The following is a 23227-nucleotide window of genomic DNA, read 5'->3' on the forward strand; positions in this document are numbered from 1 at the left end:
GGCAAATCCACCTCATGGTACACTTAAAAACGTATTCCGTTCAGTGTATAGCAGCTTTACTCATAATTGCCTAAACCTGATATAACCCAAATGTCCTTCAACCAGTGAATGGATAAACCGTGGTCTATCCACACAACAGAATACTACTCAGTAATAAAAAGGAACAAACCACTGATACACACAACCTCATGCATGAAATCTCAAATGCATTATACTAGGTGAAAGAATCTAGACTCAAAAAGGCTACATACTGTATTATACCATTTATATGACATTCTAGAAAAGGCAAAACTATAGGGACAGAAAACAGATCAGTGGTTGCCAGAAGATAGGTGTGGAGGAAGGGGATGGCTATAAAGGACCCAGGAGAATTGCTGGCGGTGATGGAACTGATCTATATCTTGATTGTGGCGGTGGTTACATAACTGTCTACATTTATCAAAACTAACGGAACTGTACACTGTAAAGGACAAATTTTGCTCTATAAATTAGACCTTAATTTTTAAAAATCAACCCTTCAAAATTAATTTATAGTAGGAAAAAATTAAACCGTGATTGTCTCTGGGTGGGGAGAAAAGTGACTGGGAAGGGGCTCAGGGGGTGATGGAAACAATCTATATCTTGAAAGGGGTTTAGGTTACACATGTGTATGCATTTGTCAAATCTCAAAGACTATACATTTAACATCTGTGAGTTTCATTGTATGTAAATTTTACACAAAAAAACAGAAAAATATTAATGACACGCATGCTGAAGTATTTGGAGGGGAATGGACTGATGTCTGCAACTTATTTTGAAATACATCAAAAATTAGATGGATAAATGGATGAATAATGATAGGTGCACAGATATGTAAATTAAATGGACTAATAGATGAATAAAGATGGATGGGTATATAAATATGTGATCAAGAAAGTATATAAATGTTAATGATGGATTCTAGACAGTAAGTATAGTGGTGGTCACTTTAAATTCTTTAATTTTGCTGTATGTTGAAAATCATAATGAAATGGGGAAAAAAACAATTCTAATGAATTAAAATATATACATAACACAATGAGCATTTTAAAGGATTTAATAAAAACATATCCCATTAACACTTACAAAGCTGTGAGGCATCATTTTTCCCATGACTATCGTATCCTAGTCATGTAACATATCAGATTCAAATTGTAAATTATGCCACAAACGCAGAGAGCTGTGCCTGTCACTTCACAGGGTTCGCTCAACTATAAACCTGAATTAGACACACAAGGCTGAACATAGGCTTTATTTACCACTGATGATAAGAGAAAACTGACCCTTACAGAATGGCCTCCTAATTCCCTACCATTGTGTTAACTCATACACAGGACGCTGCAACTGGTGCAAAAGGGGGAAACGCTCTAAATTTTATTCCCAAGGATGTTATTCCAATGCCCCCAAGGTTGGAGTTGGAGAATCATGGAATTGGAAAAGGCCAGCTCTCTGTACTAGTGATTCATCGTGTTATCTTCGTTTAGGGCCACACAGCAGTCTTTGCCCTCTCGGGGTAATTCAGCAGTCTCAGGTTCTGTGCCAGGCTGGACTTCTGACCCTGTTCCTATCAGTTAATAACAACTGCTGGTTGGAACTTGTGTCTATGGAGTTGGAACTTTCTCCTGTGACGGGGCACTCTTACATACAATGTGAAAGCTGAGAGCTGGTCAGAAGGCTGATAAATAGATGCTTTCATTTCAATGCCCTTGTTGTGGCAGGTGTCAGGTTAACTACAGTGACCTCTACCCCCCCATCCCCCCCCCCCACACACACACTCTGTTACAGAGGTTTAAGGGTCAGGTATACAGAGCTCAGCCTCAGAGAAAATTGGCTTTGTCTCTTGGAATCAAGAAGAACAGTTTATGAAATGTTTTACTAGGGGCTGAAAGAGATTGTCTTTCTATCAAACAACAAAGAAGTAATCATCGTGGTGGGGGCTGGGGGACTTTACTGGCTGGGTTACAGATATCACTATTAAGCTGAAGAACCAATCTTAATGTCCCATCATACATGTATGGTAAAATAAACAGTGGTTACTCCAAGCAGGTTCTTATATAGTGATAATGTTTTCTAGAAACACTTCATGACATAGGGAACATGGGAAATCTCCTGATTTACTGTAGTCACGGGAGACTGGGGTTTTGGTTAGTCTCTACCCTCAGCTGTGCCTTACGGCATCCACATGTACTAATGTCTCGTTATCAGTGTGTTTTTCCTAACTGTAATCTCAAAATGATTTCCGTGTAAGTTAGGGTTGTCAGACATACCAAATAATAACACAGGACACTCAGTTAAATTTGCATTTCAGGTGAAAAACAAATTATTTTAATAAAAGTATGGCCCGTACAATATTTGGGACAAGCTCTTATTAAAAATATATTCTTTTATCTGGCAGCCCTAAATAGAAATAAAAACTTGAGATGTGTTAGTGAAAAGCTATTAAAATGGTATTAATTGATGCCTTCAAAAGTCTCAGCTTTCCAGTGATGTCACAATTGCATTTGGGGATAGAAACTGATGCTGAGAACTGGGTTTTTTGGCTTCAGGCCGGCACTTTAGGCTTACTAGGTGGTAAGCTCCACTGGGAAAAAGCTCTGGGGTCTACCAGTATCTTGTACACAATTAGCTCTCAAAGTTATCCCTGGAGAAAGCAAATGAATGAATGGTTAACTCCAGAGAGCCCTCTCATGCTACCTCATTCCTGGGAGACTTCAGTTTTCCCGGTATTGAGGAATGACCCCATTTCTTTCCCAATCCTCCAAGTAGTCTCCATCTTTGTCATTTTCTCTCCGTGCACAGATGAATTTGAAAAGGGCTTCCTGCTGGTGCAAAGAGTAAGTCTGAAAAGCTTGTCCATATCTTGAGGGACATTATTGGAACATTCTGTCTAGAGCGAAGGCTGCCCTTGAGCTGGGGCCTAGTAAATTTGCCCTAAGACACAGTCCTCTTCCTCACACACTCACTCTGCTCACCTTTTGCCCTTTTTTTCGGTGGGGGTGTGGGTCGGGGGGGAATCACAGCCTAACCTTGAAAACTCAAACCTGAAAACACTTGCTTAGCTTTGCCAGTGGATTAAAGAAGAATCTATATTCCACCAACAATTTTCATGACTTGTGTCCACCCTTGATTCTTGGCTTCTTCTATTTCCTATTTCCTACCCACCACCCTCCCAATATATTTCTAATTTCTAATTTCCATGGTAAGCTTTTAAAAATGTGTTCTAGTGTTGTTGTCATTTTAGAAGGTGTTCCGTTTCTCCAAAAACTACATAAAATATTGAATTCCTTAGAAGAACTTGTATTAAGTATGTTTTGCTGTTCAGAACTGCCTTCTGCAATTCATGAGCATCAGTAATAATAATTACCATTCTCGTTATCACACTCTTGTATCAGTGAGAGACATGTACTCTGAAAACAAAGAAGCAATGTTACTTGTTCCTCATTTATCATGTGCATTGCTGAATAGGTAAAGTCTCTATCTGTCTCAAGACTAACCAGGCTATTCTCAAGTCTAATTGCAAAATTCACTCTTTCAGGTAGAACAGAGTCCAGGGGAAGAGCTCAAGTGCTAAGAAATATTCTAAGTATTGGGGAGAAAGAGAGAAGGAGGAAGTTTGGAAAGACATTAGAACAGGGAATATGAAAAGGGCACATCTGATGCACAATGTGGACCAACAGTAAAATCACAAGTGACACTGGTTCAAGATGGTAATTAATGGATCAGAACGAATGTCAGAAAATAGCTCACCTGCTCCATGATTTCATAAGTGAAATAAGCCCAGTGAGGAGTGACCTGCTAATAGCAGGTTGAGCTAGTAGCAAAGCTGTGACCGGAATCCAAATATCCCAAGTCCAGCCAATACCTCTTTTATTTTACGAAACAGTTCCTCCAACTGGCTGCCCCCATGTCTGCACTAAAATGAAATAGTACTGTGTATGTCATCATAAAATGATTTGAGTTCTAAGGCAATTAAGAGAAATTCAGCCCCTAGATTTATTGCTTCCTCTATCATTTATTTTCCTGTACAAATTAATTTTAAATATTTATTCATTCATTTATTCTTCTATTGATGGTCTTTATGTACCAGATATTATTCCAGAATGAGGGAATACCACAGTTAATAAGATGGGGCCCCTGCCCCTACTGAGTTTTATCCCGGAAGGGAAAATCCAATAACAATCAAATAAACAATATGGTTTTGGATTCAGATACGTTATCAAAGAGGAAATTAACACGTTAAAGCTAGACAGAAGCTGGGTAGATGAGATTAAGGGTGTATTTTAGCAAGGATGACTGTCGAAGGTCCTTCAAAGGAGGTGACATTTGCTTTGATACGTGAAGGGTGAGAAGATATCCATCATGCAAAGACCAAAGGAAATATGTTCCAGGCAAAGGGAAAGAGTTTGATGTTTATAGAAAGAGGTCAATGTGGCTGAGAGTGATAAGCAAAAAGGAGGCATTTCAAAGCCTAGCTCAGGGAGGTAAGAAGGGGCCAGACCACGATGGTCCTTAAAGATCATTAAGAAAAAATTGGATTTTATTCCAAAGTCCATGGAAAGTCTTTGAAAGACCTGATCTTTGTACGTCTTAAGAAGCTTACTCTCTGTGGAGAATGACTACAGAAGAAGAGCGGAAGTAGAGGCAATTCTGCAGTCCAAGTCAAAGACAATGGTGGGATTAACCAGGCTGGTGGCAGTGCCGGAGAGGAAAGCCCACAGGTTCACAGCTTTAAGATAAATTTTAGCAGGGAGACCCTCTTAATGGTTCCATGAGGGGAAATGAGGAAAAGGAGAATCAAGAATAGATTGCTTTACTTTTGGCTTGGGCAACTAGATAAATTATGGTACCGTTTACTGGGAAGGAAAAGGTTTGAGCACCATGGTGATGGATAGAAATTAAAAGCATCGTATATGTCATATTATGGTTTAGATGCTTACTAGACATCTAATTGGAGACGTCAGGTAGGTGAGAGAAGAAGATATAAATTAGAAGCAAGGACACCAGCATAAAGGAGAGCCCTGGGCTCTCCAAAATTTATAGGTGAGGTGAAGAAGTACCATCCACAGAGACAGAAGGTGCAGGAGAGGCAAGGAGAAAACTGGGAGATGTGGTCTCAAGAAACTGAAAGAGTCATTTTTCAAGAAGGAGCAAATGATCAACCACTATATTAAGTGAAAGATAGAGTCAGATGAGAACAGAGATGAACTCGCCAGATTTGAAATGTCAGATATCATTGTTGATATCAACAAAAGCAGTTTCAGTATAAACAGTTTTTTAAAAGTCATACAATGTGGAAAGGTAACTATTAAAATAGAGTTATTTTTATGTGTTTGTGCTTCCTTCCAAACCTACGCTGCATATAACTACACAAAAATACACAGGTCTTTTTGTTTGTTTGTTTTTAAATGTAAAACATAAATAGGAACACATCTTATATGTTCTTTTTATACTTTTTGTTACTTTACATATTATTTTGGAGATCTTTCCTTATCAGTATGTATAGATTTATAACATCATTTTAATGGTGAACTTACTATTTTCTTATAAGAATTTAACCTATGCTTTTGATCCTTTCTTATGTACAATCCATTATACCGTATTATACCATGTACTTCCCTGAGTATGGGCATGAACAATGATGAGGACAGAAATGAGGAGAGAAAATCGATGGACAGAGGAGTTAAGTGCTCACCCCACAGAGATCCAAGCATGAACAAAGACCCCAAGGTTCTTTCTGTTGTACCATATTGCCTCTTTTTGTGTTGTAAGAATTGATTGACATTTGGTAGAACTGAGCACAGAAACAAAATTCACAAGCACTTTTTAACAAATCATGCCTTTTCAATGGTGATGTTTTAATTGGATCTCTTATTTACTCTTGCATTCATTAAAGTAAATACGTAAATCAGTATGATTTCTCTTCAAAGCCAAACAATTAAAATGGCTTTGGGTTTTGTTGTTGCTGGCTTCTGTTTGTTTTTGCTGTTTTCGCTTATTCCCTAGGATTACTTACTTATTATATCCTAACTTGCCCAAGAGTTCAACAGAACCTGTGGCTCTAAAGTTCCCATCTTAAGACCTGTTACAGGCTGAATGTTTGTGTTCCCGCAAAATTCACATGTTGAAACCTAATACTCAACGTGGTGGCATTTAGCGGTGGGGCCTTTGGGAGGTGATTAGGTCACAAGGGTGGAGTGACCTAATGGTCACCTATAAATGGGATTAGTGCCATTATAAAAAGAGACCCCAGAGAGCTCCCTTGCGTCTTCCGCCAGGTGAGATTACAGTGAGAAGACGACTCTCTATGAACCAGGAAGTGGGGTCTCACCAGACACCGAATCTACCAGCACCTTGATCTTGGACTTCCCAGCCTCTAGGACTAGAAGAAGTAATGTATGTTGTTTATAAGCCACCTAGTCTATGATATTCTGTCATAAGCAACCTGAACTAAGACCAGACCTAACTAGAAATTCAGAATGTCGTCATTACCCTACATTTTCTAGATCTAGCACCAGCTGCTTTAGAATCTGACACCTTAGAAATACTACATAAATTAAGAAAATAATACAGATTTTACATTTGTACCTTTCCTTCACGTGGCTAAAGTGGCAAAATCCATAATCTACCCTTCCCCCACCCTAACTAATTCCTCTCCCTATTTTTACATGGTCATCACTTTATTTGCTTCTTTTTTCTGTTCTTTTCTTTGACTTATCCTATTTCCTCCAGGCTTCATTTCCTGTTGAGACTGTTGTCAGTGGAAAACTGGGTAGAGGCACAAGAGGAGCTAGAATGAGCTCCGGCAACCCTCCGTCCTCACCGGCAGCAGCGTCTGCTTCAGAAACGGAGTGCCCTGAGCCAATTATTTACACCTAAAAGATCATTGCATTTCAGGGCTTCCCTGGTGGCGCAGTGGTTGAGAGTGTGCCTGCCGATTTGGGGGATTTGGGTTCGTGCCCCGGTCCGGGAAGATCCCACATGCCGCGGAACGGCTGGACCCGTGAGCCATGGCCGCTGAGCCTGCGCGTCCGGAGTCTATGCTCCGCAACGGGAGAGGCCACAACAGTGAGAGGTCCGCGTACCGCAAAAAAAAAAAAAAAAAAAAAGATTTTTGCATTTCATTTTGGAGACTAAGACACAGAGAAAAATCATACTAGAGCCACTCAGCAGAGTGTGACTGACAGACTGAAACCAGTGTTCAGGTGAGGGCAAGACCGAGGCCAAGTTATGAAGGTGCTAACACCCACCTTTCACGCCTCCCCCGCTTTTTCCCGATGCAGCCCACCTCAGGGGTCACAAACTGGGATGCCCCTCGGATGCATTTTCCTTGGCCCACACGAATATGTTTAAACTTCTGAATTATTGGCCAACATTTAAAATTGGGAAACGTCCTGTAAAAGTGCAGACTTGCCGGCTCTTCTCAACTGGCAACCACGAGCCAGCTTGCAAACGTGACGCCGCAGGGCTGCGGATGCTCCCTTACACACAGCAAGGGCTCTACACTCTATCCTATGCCCAGGGATTTTCTGTCTGGCCCATCTCACTCATCCTTCTTATCTGCACGCCACTGTGGAAATGTGCGTTTATAACCTTTCAGAATGAAATGCTGCGAAGTGCTCTCTAATAAAGATTTGGCCACTTTTCCTAAGTAGCTAAAAAAATTGGGGTTATGACCCAAACTTTCCCATCAGATAACCCAGCAGTGTACAATCTGACTCTCTGGTTTCTGATCATCCAGACATCTGGGAGACCTGAAAACAAGACAGAAAAGAAGGGAAGGCAGAGAACTCGGTGGCATCTGCACCCACATACTCCTTCCGTCTCCTACACTCCTAGCCATCCTGCCACTATACCTGTATCACAGGTTGCAAACTTATGCCTGAAACGCTTCTCCCAGGAGTCTACACGTCCTAGCGGGGTTTTCAAAGGCACAGGGATGCTATCAAAAGGCAAAGACAGGAATCTGCCATAGCGGTTGCACTTCATAACTGGAGAAAGGTAGTTAAAGAGGGTCACCCGGGGGCTTCCCTGGTGGCGTAGTGGTTGGGAGTCCGCCTGCCGATGCAGGGGACACAGGTTCATGCCCCGGTCCGGGAAGATACCACATGCCGCGGAGCGGCTGGGCCCGTGAGCCATGGCCGCTGAGCCTGCATGTCCGGAGCCTGTGCTCCGCAACGGGAGAGGCCACAACAGTGAGAGGCCTGCGTACCGCAAAAAAAAAAAAAGAGGGTCACCCGGAACAAGACAGCCCCCCAACATGCCCCTTGATCATTGCATCCATGTCCTCTCCACTCATCATCACACCCAAGCCCACGCTACTTCCAGAAGAATTCAGGGCATTCTCTAGCTATATGGTAACTGCTTTCATTCACTGGTGAGATGCTGAGAAGCAAATGTGTAACAATCACGGTTACAACACAGGCTAAGAACACACAGCCTCGGGTTCCTGCCCCAGAGAACACAGCCCCTCTCATTCCACCTCAACACATCCAGGATCTGTGCACGTGGCCGCCGAGCACAAGCCCAGGAATGTTGTTATAAAACTGCACTTCACAGAAGAAAGTCAAACCATGGAGTTATTATCACAGTTAAAACCAAAGAGCAGAAAATTGAACTGCCAGAGAAAACAGTCCACGGGAACACCAGCTGGAATGAGGGCAGGTGGGGTGAGAGGAAGTGCAGCAGCGGCCAGATCAGGAAGCACTTGTACTTGGGGTGGAATGAATTTTGAAGCTGCACCAGGACACCAGGAATCTTGTCAGTGAAAAGGCATGGCTGTGATTCATGCATGGGAGCCAGGCAAGATGGAGCTCAGACACTCCTGAGCCTCTATTTCTAACTGAATAAGGTTTCTTTACCTCCAAAGATCCCCTGGCAGATCAGGTGTATGGAAACAACTTTTAAATGGTTTGTCTCAGAGTTAAAAAAAAAAAGAGTTAACTAATGTGCTGGTTGTCTCCACAGAAAAATGACATATCAATCCTCAGTGAAGATAAATTGATTCTGAAATTGTAAAGTGAATCCACGGAGAAATGAGGTTTGACTGATAAGAAGTAGATTGGTACAACGTTTTGGGAACAGGACCATTATGTACAGTGAAGTACCCCTGCACCCTTACCTTACTCCATCACATCGTCTTCACCCTTGAGGCAAAAAGAGAAACTCCATTCGCCTGAAAATCAAATTCTGGACACAATAGGTACCAACAGGGATTAGTCAAGAACTTGAACTTCCCTTTCTCCTTTCACAGGTTTGATTCTATCTGATTTTGCTAATTACCTCCAATTACTTCATTTCCTGTCCTTTTCCTACAGCCCTTTAGCTGTCACTCTACAGTGCTTGCATGCTCTGCTCTAAAATCCTCTTTAGAGGAAATGGCTTACATATAAATGTAACAAATGAGCAATCTCTCTGTGAGCTAAAGCCTTGAACTTAATTCTGGGCCACACTGACAGAGGGACAATTGCTGCTCCAGGAGACTAAGAGAGAGGCTCCAAATATTTAAAGAGCTGTTAAGTGTAAGTCTGGAAGGTAGAAGTAGATCCAGTTAATGGACAGAAGTTACAGACAAGCAAATTTTAGCTCAACATGTTAAATCTCTTTAATTTTATAGAAATGTTTGAGCTCTCTGTCATTGGGCATGTTTAACAGATCTGAAAATAATATTTTTAGGAGTATGACAGAGGGTATGTTAGCATTGGATAGGAAGGAGAGAAGTGTAATTCTAAGGAGCCTATGATTCTGCAATAAACAATACTATATCAATAGTTTTTCCGTATTTGAGATACACAGCCATACACATCCACGCGATGAGGCGGGTTGATACGTTGAACTTCAGGAAAAAACACGGCAGGAGAGTTGCTCATCCCTGAGTCCAGAGCAGAAGGTAATTCTATCCTAGATTTAGATAAAAATTGATCTTTAAATATATTTGAAGACAGAAAAAAAACGACTGGAAAAGATAAGAGATTAAAAGGCCAGAATCTTCAAGATAAAACCTCATGGGCAAGGGTAGAAGTTGGGCTTGTATATCAAACTACACATGAATAGGACATAAGGGCTAAACGAAGGACAGTTTATGTTCTTTATTTTTGAAAGCCTACTCTAATGGAAAATGTAGGATTCTGATTTTTCTGTTCTGGGTAAGAAGAATGAAAGAAAAGTATCTCCTCCACCACCCCCGCCCATGTCTGCACCGGCAGTTAAAGAACTGTAAAGAACTTTCATTCCAAAGACCTCCTGTAGATACCGCCCTCTTTGACCAAAATGCCACAGGGCTGGCAAAGATTTCTAAGCAGATTAATGAGAGGCTTCTGAAAACGTTAATTCAAGACTACCGTCTCTCAGATTTAACCTAGGTCTCTTGGACAGAAGTTGGTGAGTCAAGAACACTGTTAGACTCACCCTTCTAACTGCTGTAATATTGTACCAACGCTTTTTGCCAAACTGTGTTATTATCGTGTAGTGATGCCGTCTTAGAAGTCTGCGGATCCCTGTCATTTAAAAGCTAATCATAACATACTGTTAACATATGGGAATCCAGTCTATTCTTGTTCTCCGGGCTCATGTGCCCCAGCTGACCACAGCATTTTCTTAGCACCGGGAGGGTTGTTCTTACAATGTTGCTCCCTTTCTGGAGAAGATGAGGAACAAAAATAACTTCACACATCACCAATGTTTCCCACCAAGCCATTCCACATGGTCCCGTCCCCCTAATCACAAATGTGCCTCCACTCTGGCACACAAATCGCCCACCACACACACACACCCAAGATTAAAGAAAAGGAGACCTGCCTAAGAAAGCAAGTTGTGCGGATACTTTATACTCCCCATGAGATCTGCTGGGAGTGAAAAATAAAAAGTCAGCCTGTAGAAATTTACATAATCTCAAAGTATTTCCCCACAAAACGCCTATTAATTAGGTGGGGGGAAATCGTATTTTAAAATAAAGAAACCCGCCAGACACCAGGTTTCATCAAGTGACCAAAGTTAAAATCATCAGCAATGAAACACGTCAATGTCATGTGCCTCCCGATCTGATACACTGGGAAGGACGTAGCACTTCTCTGGTTTCCTGCCAAACCTGCAGCTAATCATGAAGAAACAGACAAATGCAACTTGAGAGATTCTACAAAATAAGTGGTCAGTACTCCGCAAAAACATTCTAGATCATGAAAGAAAAGGAAAGGAAAGGGGAAGGGGAAGGGAAAGGGGAAGGGGAAGGGGAAGGGGAAGGGGAAGGGGAAAGGGGAGGGGAGGGAAGGGAAGGGAAGGGAAGGGAAGTATGACAGAGTATACCAAGGGGATTCGGGAAATATGACAACTGATGTGATCCTGGCCCAGAAATGAGACAACTGGCAATATCTGAATAAAATCTGTAGATTAGATTATAATATTGAATCAATGTTAATATCCAGATTTTACCCAAATGTTAACCATTGTGCTCCCAGTTATATGACAGAACATTCTTAGTTTTGGTAAATACACAGTGAAGTATTTAGAGTTCAAGGGGCATCATGTCTGCAATTTGCACCCAAATTTTCAAAAAGAAACTTATATACATAGCTATGTGTGAATGCGCGTGCATGTGTATAGAGAGAAGAGAGAGAAAATGACCAAGTAAGTCTGACGAGATGTAAAATGTAAACGTTAACATCTGGGGAATCTGGGAAGTGAATACAGGAATTACTCATAACGTTTTTGCAACTTCTCTGTAAATAACCTTTGTTGTTGTTGTCGTTGTTTTAATTAAAAAGGAAACTTAACCTAAGTGGCGGCCTGAGCTTTTCGCGGAGGGAGCTGGAGAAGGAGGAGGAATGTAGTAGACCCCCATCTCCTTTGCTCTTCCGTCCCCAACACTGAGAAGTGCTGTAACGTCTTGTGTTTCCCTGAAAGCTACTGTGGGAGGCTGCAGAGAGCTCCCTGAGGGCACCACCCTATCCCCAAATCCCCAGAGCCTAACACAGGGCCTGGCATATATTAGACCCTCAAGCAATGGCCAATGGAAGGAATGATCGGACTTTAAGAAACATCTGAAAGAAACTGCAGGCAATCCCCAATCTGCAAAGTTGGTAGAACAGCAGCCCTTCTGTATAAACAGCTGGGCGGCAATGAGGGGCAGGTGGCATCAGAATGAGGAGAAGCAAGGTACAGTCCTATCCTAGGGTATTCTTTATATGGAGGAGGAAGAGGAACTGAGCATGTACCCTGGGGCTGGCCTGAACTGGCTCTGTTCCTCTGGGCGGGGTGGGGGAGGACATACATGCCAGGCACTATGTGTCCCAGCATCTGAGGTCTCCACTGGGTCCTGCATGAGCTATTTGATGCACTGAGATAAGAAGAATGGAAGGCCAAGCTTCCCCAAAAGAAAGTTAAGGCTTGAAATAGCTCTGTATTCAATTCTGTTCTTACCTCCCAAACCATTTAGTACTCGGTTTTTCAAATTCACGTGGACCGGGCTTCCCTGGTGGCACACTGGTTGAGAGTCTGCCTGCCGATGCAGGGGACACGGGTTCGTGCCCCGGCCTGGGAAGACCCCACATGCCGTGGAGCGGCTGGGCCCGTGAGCCATGGCCGCTGAGCCTGCACGTCCGGAGCCTGTGCTCCGCAACGGGAGAGGCCACAACAGTGAGAGGCCCGCGTACAGCAAAAAAAAAAATCACATGGACTATGCACATGAGGTCTGAAATTAAAATCATTTAAATTACCGAAGTTCAAGAAAGCTTGGAAAACGTTAACAGATGAAAAACGTGACTTTGCTTCGAAAACTTCGCTAATTCAGGAACATCCTAACAGACTGCTTTTCCAGTAACATTTAACTCTGAATAGAGATAAAGGGAAAATATACATATAATCCACAGGCTGCCGGAGTGTTAAGTATCAGGGGATGTTCCTATAATCCACAGGCTGCCGGAGTGTTAAGTATCAGGGGACGTTCCTATAATCCACAGAAAATTGGGCCCTACAACAAACGTGCTTTTTCTAACCACCAAGATACAATTTCACAATCATGAACACTGTGTGATAATATTCCAGACAAAAATTAAACAAGAACTGTGGCACATAACCGAGGACAGGACTCCAAAGGGCCAACCTGATTTGCATATTAATTCAAACAGGGACCTTTTTGCTTTAATAAGGAATATCATTTCCAAGGAATCTCTAGGTGAGATTGCCATGCTCACTGGTAGAGAATTGTTGACCAATTTATTTGAAAATGAGCTCATATGATAAACGCAAACCATAATGAGGAAAAGACAACCCTTCCTGATCAGTAAATAACAAACAGTGAATCCACAGAGGAACCAGGGCAGGCTGGTACTGCTGTCCTCACTCCCTCTTTACCCATCACATCTGGGAGGCCAAGCAGTTCTCTGTCAGAGTCAATCCCTTCCTCCAACTTAATAAGGACAGAGGGTTATCTCATCCTCAGAGTTTTAGTTGCCAGTTATTAGCCTGTTTGTCCCTAACACCCTCCAGCTTCCTATCTCCCATTTCAAAGCTGTCCTGCCTCTCCAAAATGGATTGGGAGAATCTAGACATGACATATCTCCTGCTAGGTTCTCCTAGAAGTATGCTTTCTGTACAACCCAAAAGGACTGGGGTCAAGACAATGTGTAAGAAAGATCCCTGCTGAGCTTCCAAGAGGAGCACAGCCAGCTTCTGTCCCTTCTGTGCTCAGAATCCCTCCTGTCTCAGACATGGTCTAGGCCATGGTCTAGGCCCTGGGCCACCAGTGGCATGGCTCTATTAATGCCCGTTGAAACTACAAGGATTCGTGGTGACCTGAGGCCTGACCTAAGGGTTCTGGAAAAAACTGCTCTACAGAGCTCAGATAGAACCTCAGATCTGTATGCAAATAGGCAGATGGTATGGTCTTCTTAAGACTTCAATACTTCTGAATCCATCCCTATCTGTCCCCACATACACTCCTTCTCATTTCTCCATGACAACTCCTACTTCTGATACCCCTGGGCTGTTCTACAACTGGGATGATAAGGACACTTCAATAAAAAATCAAGCCACTGCCTATTTTTGGTCTCAAGAGGAAGCAAAGATATTGGACCAAAGGATAGTATGACAGCTCTTGAAATGTAAGCTTTCGTGCTGGTCACCAGTTCCTAGTGTGATGTTACCAATGAAAAATGCAGAAGCTCTGCCTCTTGGTCCCCACCCAACTGGTTCTTCTTACCTTTGGTTCCATTGAAATGAAACTGTGTGTTCCTCTGCTTGAGAGAACTGACCTTTTAATCGTCCTGCTGTGATAGAAGTGGTAGTAATCCTTCAGGGCCCCGATCTGCAAAGGCAGGAGGGAAAGAATATAAGAGAGTTAACGTATGAAAAGTCTTCTGTTTTCCTGGTTTTTCATTAAAATAAGAACACAAAAGCAAAAAAAAGAAAAGGTCCATAAATTATGCAGTTGCTGGCCATGCTTAAATGCTACTTGAAGCTTGGTGATCACTTTTCAAAAGAAGGACATGTGATATGAAATGGAGTGTCCTTGAGGCGGTGACCATGGAACTAAAGATTATAATGGGGCAGCTTGGACTCTCCATATCTCCCTTTTAATGTTTAATTTATATGCAGCATTTTAAGTACTTCTATATCAATCTGTACCCAAATGTATGAAAGAGAAACAAATATCAAATAGCTATCTGGTTATAAAAACACATCGCATTTTGTTTGCTCCGAGAAATGTACAATGAAAGACCTTGTTAGATTATTTATATCGTTAATTTGAAACAAGTCCTAAGCAACTGATCATTCGCAAAGAAAACAGTACTTAGTTTGTTTCCTGACTTCAGTAGACAGTATAAATACATAGCTCTTATTCATGTGTTGCAAAACTAAAAGTGGAATGAATGGCAATTTCTAAAACAAAACAAAGATCACACGTCCTACCTATCAGCTAAGCTTCCTGTGTGACAATAGTTCAATCGACTTTATCTTAACCATTTCTTTAACAAATTAGTTTTCTCATTTATGTACCCCTTTCTTTAGTTAAAAACAGGTCTGTTTAGGATAGCTGTAAAAATAAATCCCTGTCCATTCTAAGAAAACAAACTAACACAATTCCAAACAATCATATTCTTTCAGCAGATTGTAAAATGTGGATCACATAATGGAAATTAAACCATACAATGAGCTAAGGCAGGAGAGCTTGGTTCTAGTTTCGGCTGACGGTCACCAGAAGTGTCTCCTTAGCTAAATCGCATATACTTACTATGTCTCAGTTTCATTATCTATAAAATTGGACTTCAAGCCAGTTCATTTCTCAGATCACTACAGCTGTCAAATTCCATTCTTTACCACTGACACTTTACTCGCCTTGGACAAATACATTTAGGGCTATTCCTCCAGAACACCATTGCTCTACCCTAAAAGAATGACCACCAACAAGATGTTTTCCAATTAGGACAATTCAAAAGTTAGGCCTTCTTAATTAATAAAAAGAAAAAAAAGTCATTGCCCCAGCTTAATTTTTTCAGATAAAAGGTTTACTTTTCATTCCCATCTTTTCATCACATTCTCAATCATTGTCCCGCCCCTCCAATAAGGATGGTCAACCAAATTTCTGTGCCATTTAAGAGTCATCTCCTCACTGGGACTTCATGCTCTAATTGAATGTTTCTTATCTTCATTAAATTTGAATGTCTGAAGTCTCCCATTTCTGATTCAAGTGGAACTGCCCAGATGTACACAGAAGAGATCCTGGACTCGGAAAACAAGTAGGAAATGAGGCAATCCTAGCTGAAACCTCTAATCTCAATGATTCTGGACTCCGAAGCAGTAGAAAACAATGAGGAAGAGGGCACAGGTGCCAGTCCCAGTCTCCACGGGTGTTTCAAGGAGGGTTTTACAGGCCAACTTTAAAATTCCAGAGGAGTAGGGGTAGAATTCAGGAGGGGCTGCATAATCCTCTATCAGAAATCTTAAAATCCCAAGAAGCTTAGAGCTTTCACCTCACATAGTTTCTGTCAAGAATGCTCCTTGGGGGCTTCCCTGGTGGCGCAGTGGTTGAGAGACCGCCTGCCGATGCAGGGGACACAGGTTTGTGCCCCGGTCCGGGAAGATCCCACATGCCGCGGAGCGGCTGGACCCGTGAGCCATGGCCGCTGAGCCTGTGCGTCCGGAGCCTGTGCTCCGCGACGGGAGAGGCTACAACAGTGAGAGGACTGCGTACAGCAAAAAAAAAAAAAAAAAAAAAAGAATGCTCGAGTAAATACAGTAGTTTTTGTGGAAAGGAACAGAGAATCTCTGAGGAAGAACTTTTTATCAACGTGTAAAGTGCCAGTATGTTTAAGATCATGTCCACTCAACTATTATGGAACCTCTTCGACTATAGGAAATGACTGAATTCAACTCAACTATTAAACTCAAACTGTGGATGAAATACACCCTGAAGAAATATTCAGATCCTTTGTGGCTTCAATGGTACACACCAGAATGCTGGCCTAATGCAGTGTACGTGGAGCTGGAAAGCGGAACCCTTGTCCTGACTTAACGTGCTCTGGGATTTTGGATACATCACTTAACCTCTTTGGGCCTTGGTTTCCTCAACTGTGAAATAAGGACACAGGAGGTACAGTGGACAGAGACTGGGCGTCAGAGTCTAATGGGGGATAATAGTGTTTATGGGTTAGTGTGGTTATAAGGATTGAATGTAATAGCAGGTACACTGCCTAGTCAAGTCACTGTCCAGCACATAGTAAGTAGCAGAAGGTTATGAGTTTCCCTCCTAAGTTTATATTCAAATCCTACCTTCCCTCACCTCCTATCCTCTAATTAATCCCTCACCTCTGTCTCTTGGCAGGATTCCTCTTAATCTGCCCTGGTATCACCTCCCTTATTTCACTTCCCTTATTTCACTGGCCAAAAATCAAAAGGGTTGATGATACACTGTTGGCAAGGATGTTGGCACAAACGCAGCTCATACAGGATCAGTAAAGAGCGTACCATGGTACAAGTGTGGGGAGAGCCATTTGGCAATATCAATAAGATTATACACAGTACTTAACCTTTGACCTAGCCTTTCCACTTCTTAAAATTGATTCTATAGGTAGAGTCATTTACGTAAAAGAATGGATGTTAGTTAGAGCAAATTTTGTAAAAGCAAGGGAATGCAAACAACTAGCTGCCATCGGTAGGTGACTGGTTCTATATGAACTGAAATGCATTGTCTCCAAGGTAGTGGATAAAGAAATAAATAAATAAATACAGGTGCAAAAGAGGCATATAATATGACCCAATTTTTGTAGGAGAAAAAAGGAAGACTCTAGATGACATGTGTGCTTATATGCACAGGATATTTCAAGAAGGAAACTTGACAAACTGGAAAAGAGGGATTTTCTTTTCATCATTTATGTGGCTGCATTATTTTTTTAAATTAAACTAACCAAAAATGAAAAAATAATACAAATGAACACGTGAAATAGCACACACACAAATCCCACCTACTTTTCCAGGGGCAAAGACGCTCCCCCAATTCCATGGGACTGATACAAGGGCCACTTCTATTTGGGCCATTAAATCTCTTTAGCAGTACACTCTATTTCATCTCCATCTTTCAGGGATTCTGTTTCCTCTAGAGGGTTATGGAATGGTGGTCACTGATTGGCTGATGCCTCAATTACAGAATGCCTGCGACGTGCCAAGCATCTTGCTGCTCCTCCGCATGTTATTATATTTAACTTCACCTCCCCAAGAGCTTCTAAAGACAAATATTATCACCTCCAACTTGATAAAGGAGGCTATTGAGGCTCTGGTAGTGCCCGAATGTACACAGCTGGTATTGTGAGGTGGTAAAATGTAAATCTTTGTTGAATGCCTAGCATCGGGGTGAATTTAGTTAAGTTTCATGGTACATCCCGTCGATGGGCTCCCAAGACGCATTCCAACGTCCTTCTAGTGAGCCTTCCTATACTGCAGAGCTAAATTCTATGCAGCCAGGGTTCTGAATGTGATTAAGGTTCTACCAATCAAAGGCAGACTGTGGCATCGTGAGGCGTGCTCTTGGAGGCATTTTCGTGTTTAGTGGTGGCTGTGGCTAAAGGTCTTAGTACCTGGTTGCTAGCTTTCTGGGCATTCATTTGCACATCCTGTTTTGTCAGTCAATTGGTAAGAGATTTTAGAAGAACTACAGGGGCATCATAGGGTAGCTTCCTCCTTCCTCAGCTTCCTCACTGAGGCAGAAGCAGCAGCTCTGGTGGAGGCCCATGCTGTGGGGCGGCTTTGGGGGCCTTTTCTGAAAACTTGGCCCTCCTGATTGATACTCCAAGCTACTTAAATAGTCAGTACTGAATGCCTTCCAAAGCAGACCAAGCAGTGGATTCAGCAGTTGGCTCCCCTGATTATTCCAAACTGGACAGATGAGAATTTCTGAAAAAGTAGCTTTATATATATACAATCTTGCACAACTTAGAGATCCTCAAAGGTATGTACCTTTTGAGTCATGGGCTACAGACACCACTGAACCACAGGCTACGGATGACCCACTGTGTCTGCTCTAACATCCTGTTAGATGACTACACTGGCTTCTTGGCTTCTCACAGCCATTCACACCAATCTCCTCTCTCAAGCCTTTCTATACAGTAGCCAGGATATGGTTATAAATGTACATTTGACTGTCATAGTTCATAGGCCAACTTCAAATCCTTGAGTGGCTTCCCTTTGCTGTTAAAATAAATAGTAATATTTAATATTATAATAATATAATTTTAAAGTTAATAATAATAATATCAACATTTATTCTGTGCCAGGAACTAGTCTACATGCTTTATCTAACTCACTGAATAAAAGCACTGTGGCCACCTCGATGAACCTGTCAGCTCTCTCAGGCTGCTTGTTTGCCTTGTTTTCCCTCCTGCCCTGTCCAACTTACAGATTTCCCCAAATTCTGTACTCCTTTTCGAAAAGTTATTTACTATCAGCCTACAAATAAAATTTTTTTAATGGGCAAAAGTTTGAACAGACATTTCACAAAAGATAGACAAATGGCCAATAAGCATGTAAAAAGATGCTCAGATGCAAATTAAAATCATAATGGCACTATACACATACCCAAATGGCTGAAATTTAAAAGGTAGACGATACCCATTTTTAATGAGATTATGGAGCATCGGAACTCTCATACATTGCTAGCGGGAGTAGAAAATGATTCAACATCTTTGAAAAATCGTTTGGTAATTTCTTATGAAACACACATCCTCCTCATGACCCAGCCATTTCATTTACAGTATTTACCCAAGAGAAATGAAAACCTATTTCCAAACAAAACTCATACATAAATGCTTATAGCAGCTTTCTTAATAATAGCCCCAAAATGGAAATAATGCAAATGTCTATCAACAAGTGAATGGATAAATCAATTGTGGTATATTTACAGAATGGAATACCCAGCAATAAAAAGGAACAAAACTCTGATGCATGCAGCTACATGGATGAAGGTCAAAACAGCATGCTGACACAAAGAGGATACAGTGTATGATTCCATTGGTAAGAAGTTCTAGGACAGTTACTCTATCATGACAGCAAACAGATGAGTGATAACCTTGGGGAAAGCCTGGAGAAACTTTTGAGTTTGGGAAATGTTCTACATCATGACTGTGGTGGTAATTCCATCAGTGGTTAGTGCTCCGGCATGTTGGAACCAGCTCATTGCAGGCTTGCCAGATCCAACTGCATCTTTTCCCAACACCCTCTGCAGGGACATCACATTGCTGACTTGACATCAACAATGATGGAAGTTTTTAACACATCAGGAAAAACTGGCAAAGGCTACAAATTAGGGCTTCTTTTTTCCCTGATCAGTCACTTGTTTAGTATGTATCAGCACGACCCGGGGTATGTACATTTGTCAACACTCATCCAATCTTACACAAAAATGGCTGCGATGGGGAGTATATCAATTATACCACAATAATGGCGAGTTCAAAAGTTATAGCTCCTCTACTGATCTCTGGTTCTCTTTCCCATCTGTAGAATGATTCAGAGATTGGGAAACGTGAGAACCCAGTGACCTGGGGCTCTTCAGCTCAGATCTCCTCCCACCCTCTCAGGTGAGGTGGGGAGGAACCAAGACAATTGTCCTTGCCGATCAGTCTCCAACATCCAGGAGTTAAAGTTTGAAACTCCTGCTTGCTAAATTCCATTCAGACAGAAAGCTACAGAAGCACCGCCTGGATATACTGATTTCCCTTCATTAAAATTTGACTGTGATGCCTCATTTGTACTTCCCTGAGAATATTAAAACCATTGTAATTACTTGCCTTCTGTATTTCAGACTCTATAACATTCAAAGGAGAATCAAAGAGAAGGCGGCCATGATTGCTTTCCCCAAAGTCACCAAGAATACTCCAACTTCAGGGCCTTTGCGCCTGCTTTTCCTCTGCCCAGAATGCCCTTCTAGAAATCTCCATAACTCACATCCTCTCTGCTTTCAGGTGTTTGCTCAAATGCTCTCTTCTCAGGGAAGATTTCCACCCAGTTGACCACCCAATTTGAAACTGCTGTCTCCAGCATACCCCACTGCCCCTTCCCTGATTTATTTTTCCCCTTCACATTTATCACCACTTAACATATTATATATTCCCTTTATTTGTCCCATTTATTGCTCGTCTTCCCCTACTAGAATGTTAGCTCCAGAGGTCAGGAATTTTTGTTTCATTCACTGCTGAATTAGACTTAGCTCCTATTAACAGTGCCAGGCATACCCAATAAATGTTAGAATGAATGAATGAATGGTCCCTGATATTCAGGAAATCAAAGCAGCAGTGAGCATGTCTCTAAACCTTAGGGAAGGCTTCTTGCAAATCTCTTTATAACCCTTTCTGTGATACAACATTAACATATAACATACACTTTATACTTAATAAATGTTGAATGAATGAATGACATTATTACATGTAAACATATCTGAAAATTAAGAGTTTACTACCAACAACCACCTAATTACCAAAGTCTGCCTTTGTATTTCCCTCTCTTATTTCATCATAGTCAATGATCTGTTGGAATCACTGAACAAACGTGATATTTATAACAAGGCTGTTGAACTTATTAAATTAGAAGGCGACTCACTGCAGAAATCTGCTGAATTGCTAATATTTGTGAAGTACAAACTAAGTGCCCAGCATCACTGCACTGTGTCCTCACGGCCATATGAAGTAGGTATCACGATTTCCATTTTATATGCACGGAAGCAGAAGCTCACAAAGTTTACGAACTTGCCTAGGGCCACACAGCAAAGGGCCAAGCTCAGGTTGATTCTGGGCAGTCTAACTCCAGAGCATATGTTCTCAACTACTCTAAAAGATGTTTAAAATAAAAGGTTTCTAAGGATGAATGTAAAACAATTACCCAGAAGACTGTGCTCCTAAGAGTTGTACACAGAGGGGATGTTTTCTAGGGATATTTCTATCTACTTTGAGCAGATCCAAAAGAGAAAGTGTTGACAAGCATCTTTGAGAGTGAGAGAGAGCCCATTCCTGTCCTCTGTGGGGGGCAAGGAACTTGCTCTCAGTTTCCTGTTCTACCATTGACCCCAAGGAACTTACATTAGTGTCTTCTTTAGGTGAGAAATTATCTTTAAGGGCTTCCCTGGTGGCGCAGTGGATAAGAATCCGCCTGCCAATGCAGGAGACATAGGTCCAAGCTCCGGTCCGGGAAGATCCCACATGCCGCGGTGCAACTAAGCCCGTGCGCCACAACTACTGAGCCTGTGCTCTAGAGCCCGCGAGCCACAACTACTGACGCCCGCGCGCCTAGAGCCCGTGCTCCGCAACAAGAGAAGCCACCGCAATGAGAAGCCCGTGCACCTCAATGAAGAGTAGCCCCACTGGCCACAACTAGAGAAAGCCCGCATGCAGCAACAAAGACCCGACACAGCCAAAAATAAATAAAAATTTAAAAAAAATTTTTAAAAATTATCTTTAAGGCACACCTTCACCTTGAAGTTCAAGGGGCGTTCTAAGCTTAACAAGTACAATACCTGGCACCAAGCATCTTGGATGTTACTCCATGGAACACCACAAATGACATGAAAAATGTCTTCCTTAGACTTTAGTTTCAAGTCAATCACTCAGCTCTTTAGAGAATGACATTAGAATACATGAACTGAAAGATAATAATTTTGTGCTTTTTTGTTTTGTTTTTTTCTAATGCAGTACGCAGACCTCTCACTGTTGTGGCCTCTCCCGTTGCGGAGCACAGGCTCCGAACGTGCAGGCTCAGTGGCCATGGCCCACGGGCCCGGCGGCTCTGCGGCATGTGGGATCTTCCCGGACCGGGGCACGAACCCGTGTCCCCTGCATCGGCAGACAGACTCTCAACCACTGCGCCACCAGGGAAGCCCTAATTTTCTGTTGTTTTAAGCCATTAAGTGTGTGATCATTTGTTACATACGGCAGCAGGAGGCAACTAATACTAGGTAGAACTGGTATCTCGGTAGACATCCATGAGAAGCAAAGGAAACGAAACTAGACTATTTGTATTTGGAGCCTGTTTATTCTTCATAATCTTCAGGACTCTCTGGGTATTCAGTTATCAATTTCTAAGTAGCTATACCAGTATAATAATAGTGATTAGTATCAGCCCAGTACTCTGCTCAGCACTTCGTTAGCATTCCCTTGCTTAATCCTCAAAACAAACTGAAAAGCAAGATAAAGCAACTGGCCCAGCAAAAGAGAACCGGTAAGCAGCTTGTTTATTCAAAGCCAACGTATAATTAATACTACTAATAACAACAGGTACCACTTACTGCTTTCCTACATTATCTCCAATCTCTCCAACAACCCTGCAAAGGAAGGAGAATTATTCTAATTTTATGGAGAAGGAAATGGTCCAAACCTGGGAGAGGCTAAGTAACATGCCCAAGTGAGTTCATCTTAAAAAGCGGGTGATCAAAAACATCCTGTCTACAAATCCCAAGCAAGCAAGAAACGGACACAGCAATTTCACCAAGAAAATGTAAGAGCACCAGATTTCCCCAAGTTCAAGTGAGAAACCTACAGTCTACCCCGCTATTCACACAGGACAGGAAGTTTCCCTTGAAGCAAATCAGAGAATGTCAGAGTTGGAAAAGACCTTAACAGGATTTTGATCTGCCTTTCCTCACTGAATGCAGGGATCCATTCTTCAACCTTTAAACATAGAGCACTGCGTTTTCTGAGACAGTCCATTTGTTAGGAAGTTCTTCCAGATAATTAGTCTAAAT

The 23227-nt window shown here is 41.9% G+C and overlaps 1 protein-coding gene across 2 annotated transcripts in view; it reads right to left on the reverse strand.

Moving 5' to 3' along the window:
• PCSK5 (proprotein convertase subtilisin/kexin type 5) overlaps window positions 1–23227 on the reverse strand; it is a 442496-nt gene that overhangs the window by 392197 nt on the left and 27072 nt on the right. For both annotated transcript variants that reach the window (XM_024738976.1, XM_024738975.1), the window contains exon 2: window positions 14210–14314. In XM_024738976.1, the coding sequence (XP_024594744.1) occupies window positions 14210–14314 (105 nt within the window). The remainder of the gene's footprint in view (window positions 1–14209; window positions 14315–23227) is intronic.

The sequence above is a fragment of the Neophocaena asiaeorientalis genome, unplaced genomic scaffold, assembly GCF_003031525.2.
Source record: "Neophocaena asiaeorientalis asiaeorientalis breed wild unplaced genomic scaffold, Neophocaena_asiaeorientalis_V1.1 scaffold249, whole genome shotgun sequence".
Lineage (NCBI taxonomy): Eukaryota > Metazoa > Chordata > Mammalia > Artiodactyla > Phocoenidae > Neophocaena > Neophocaena asiaeorientalis.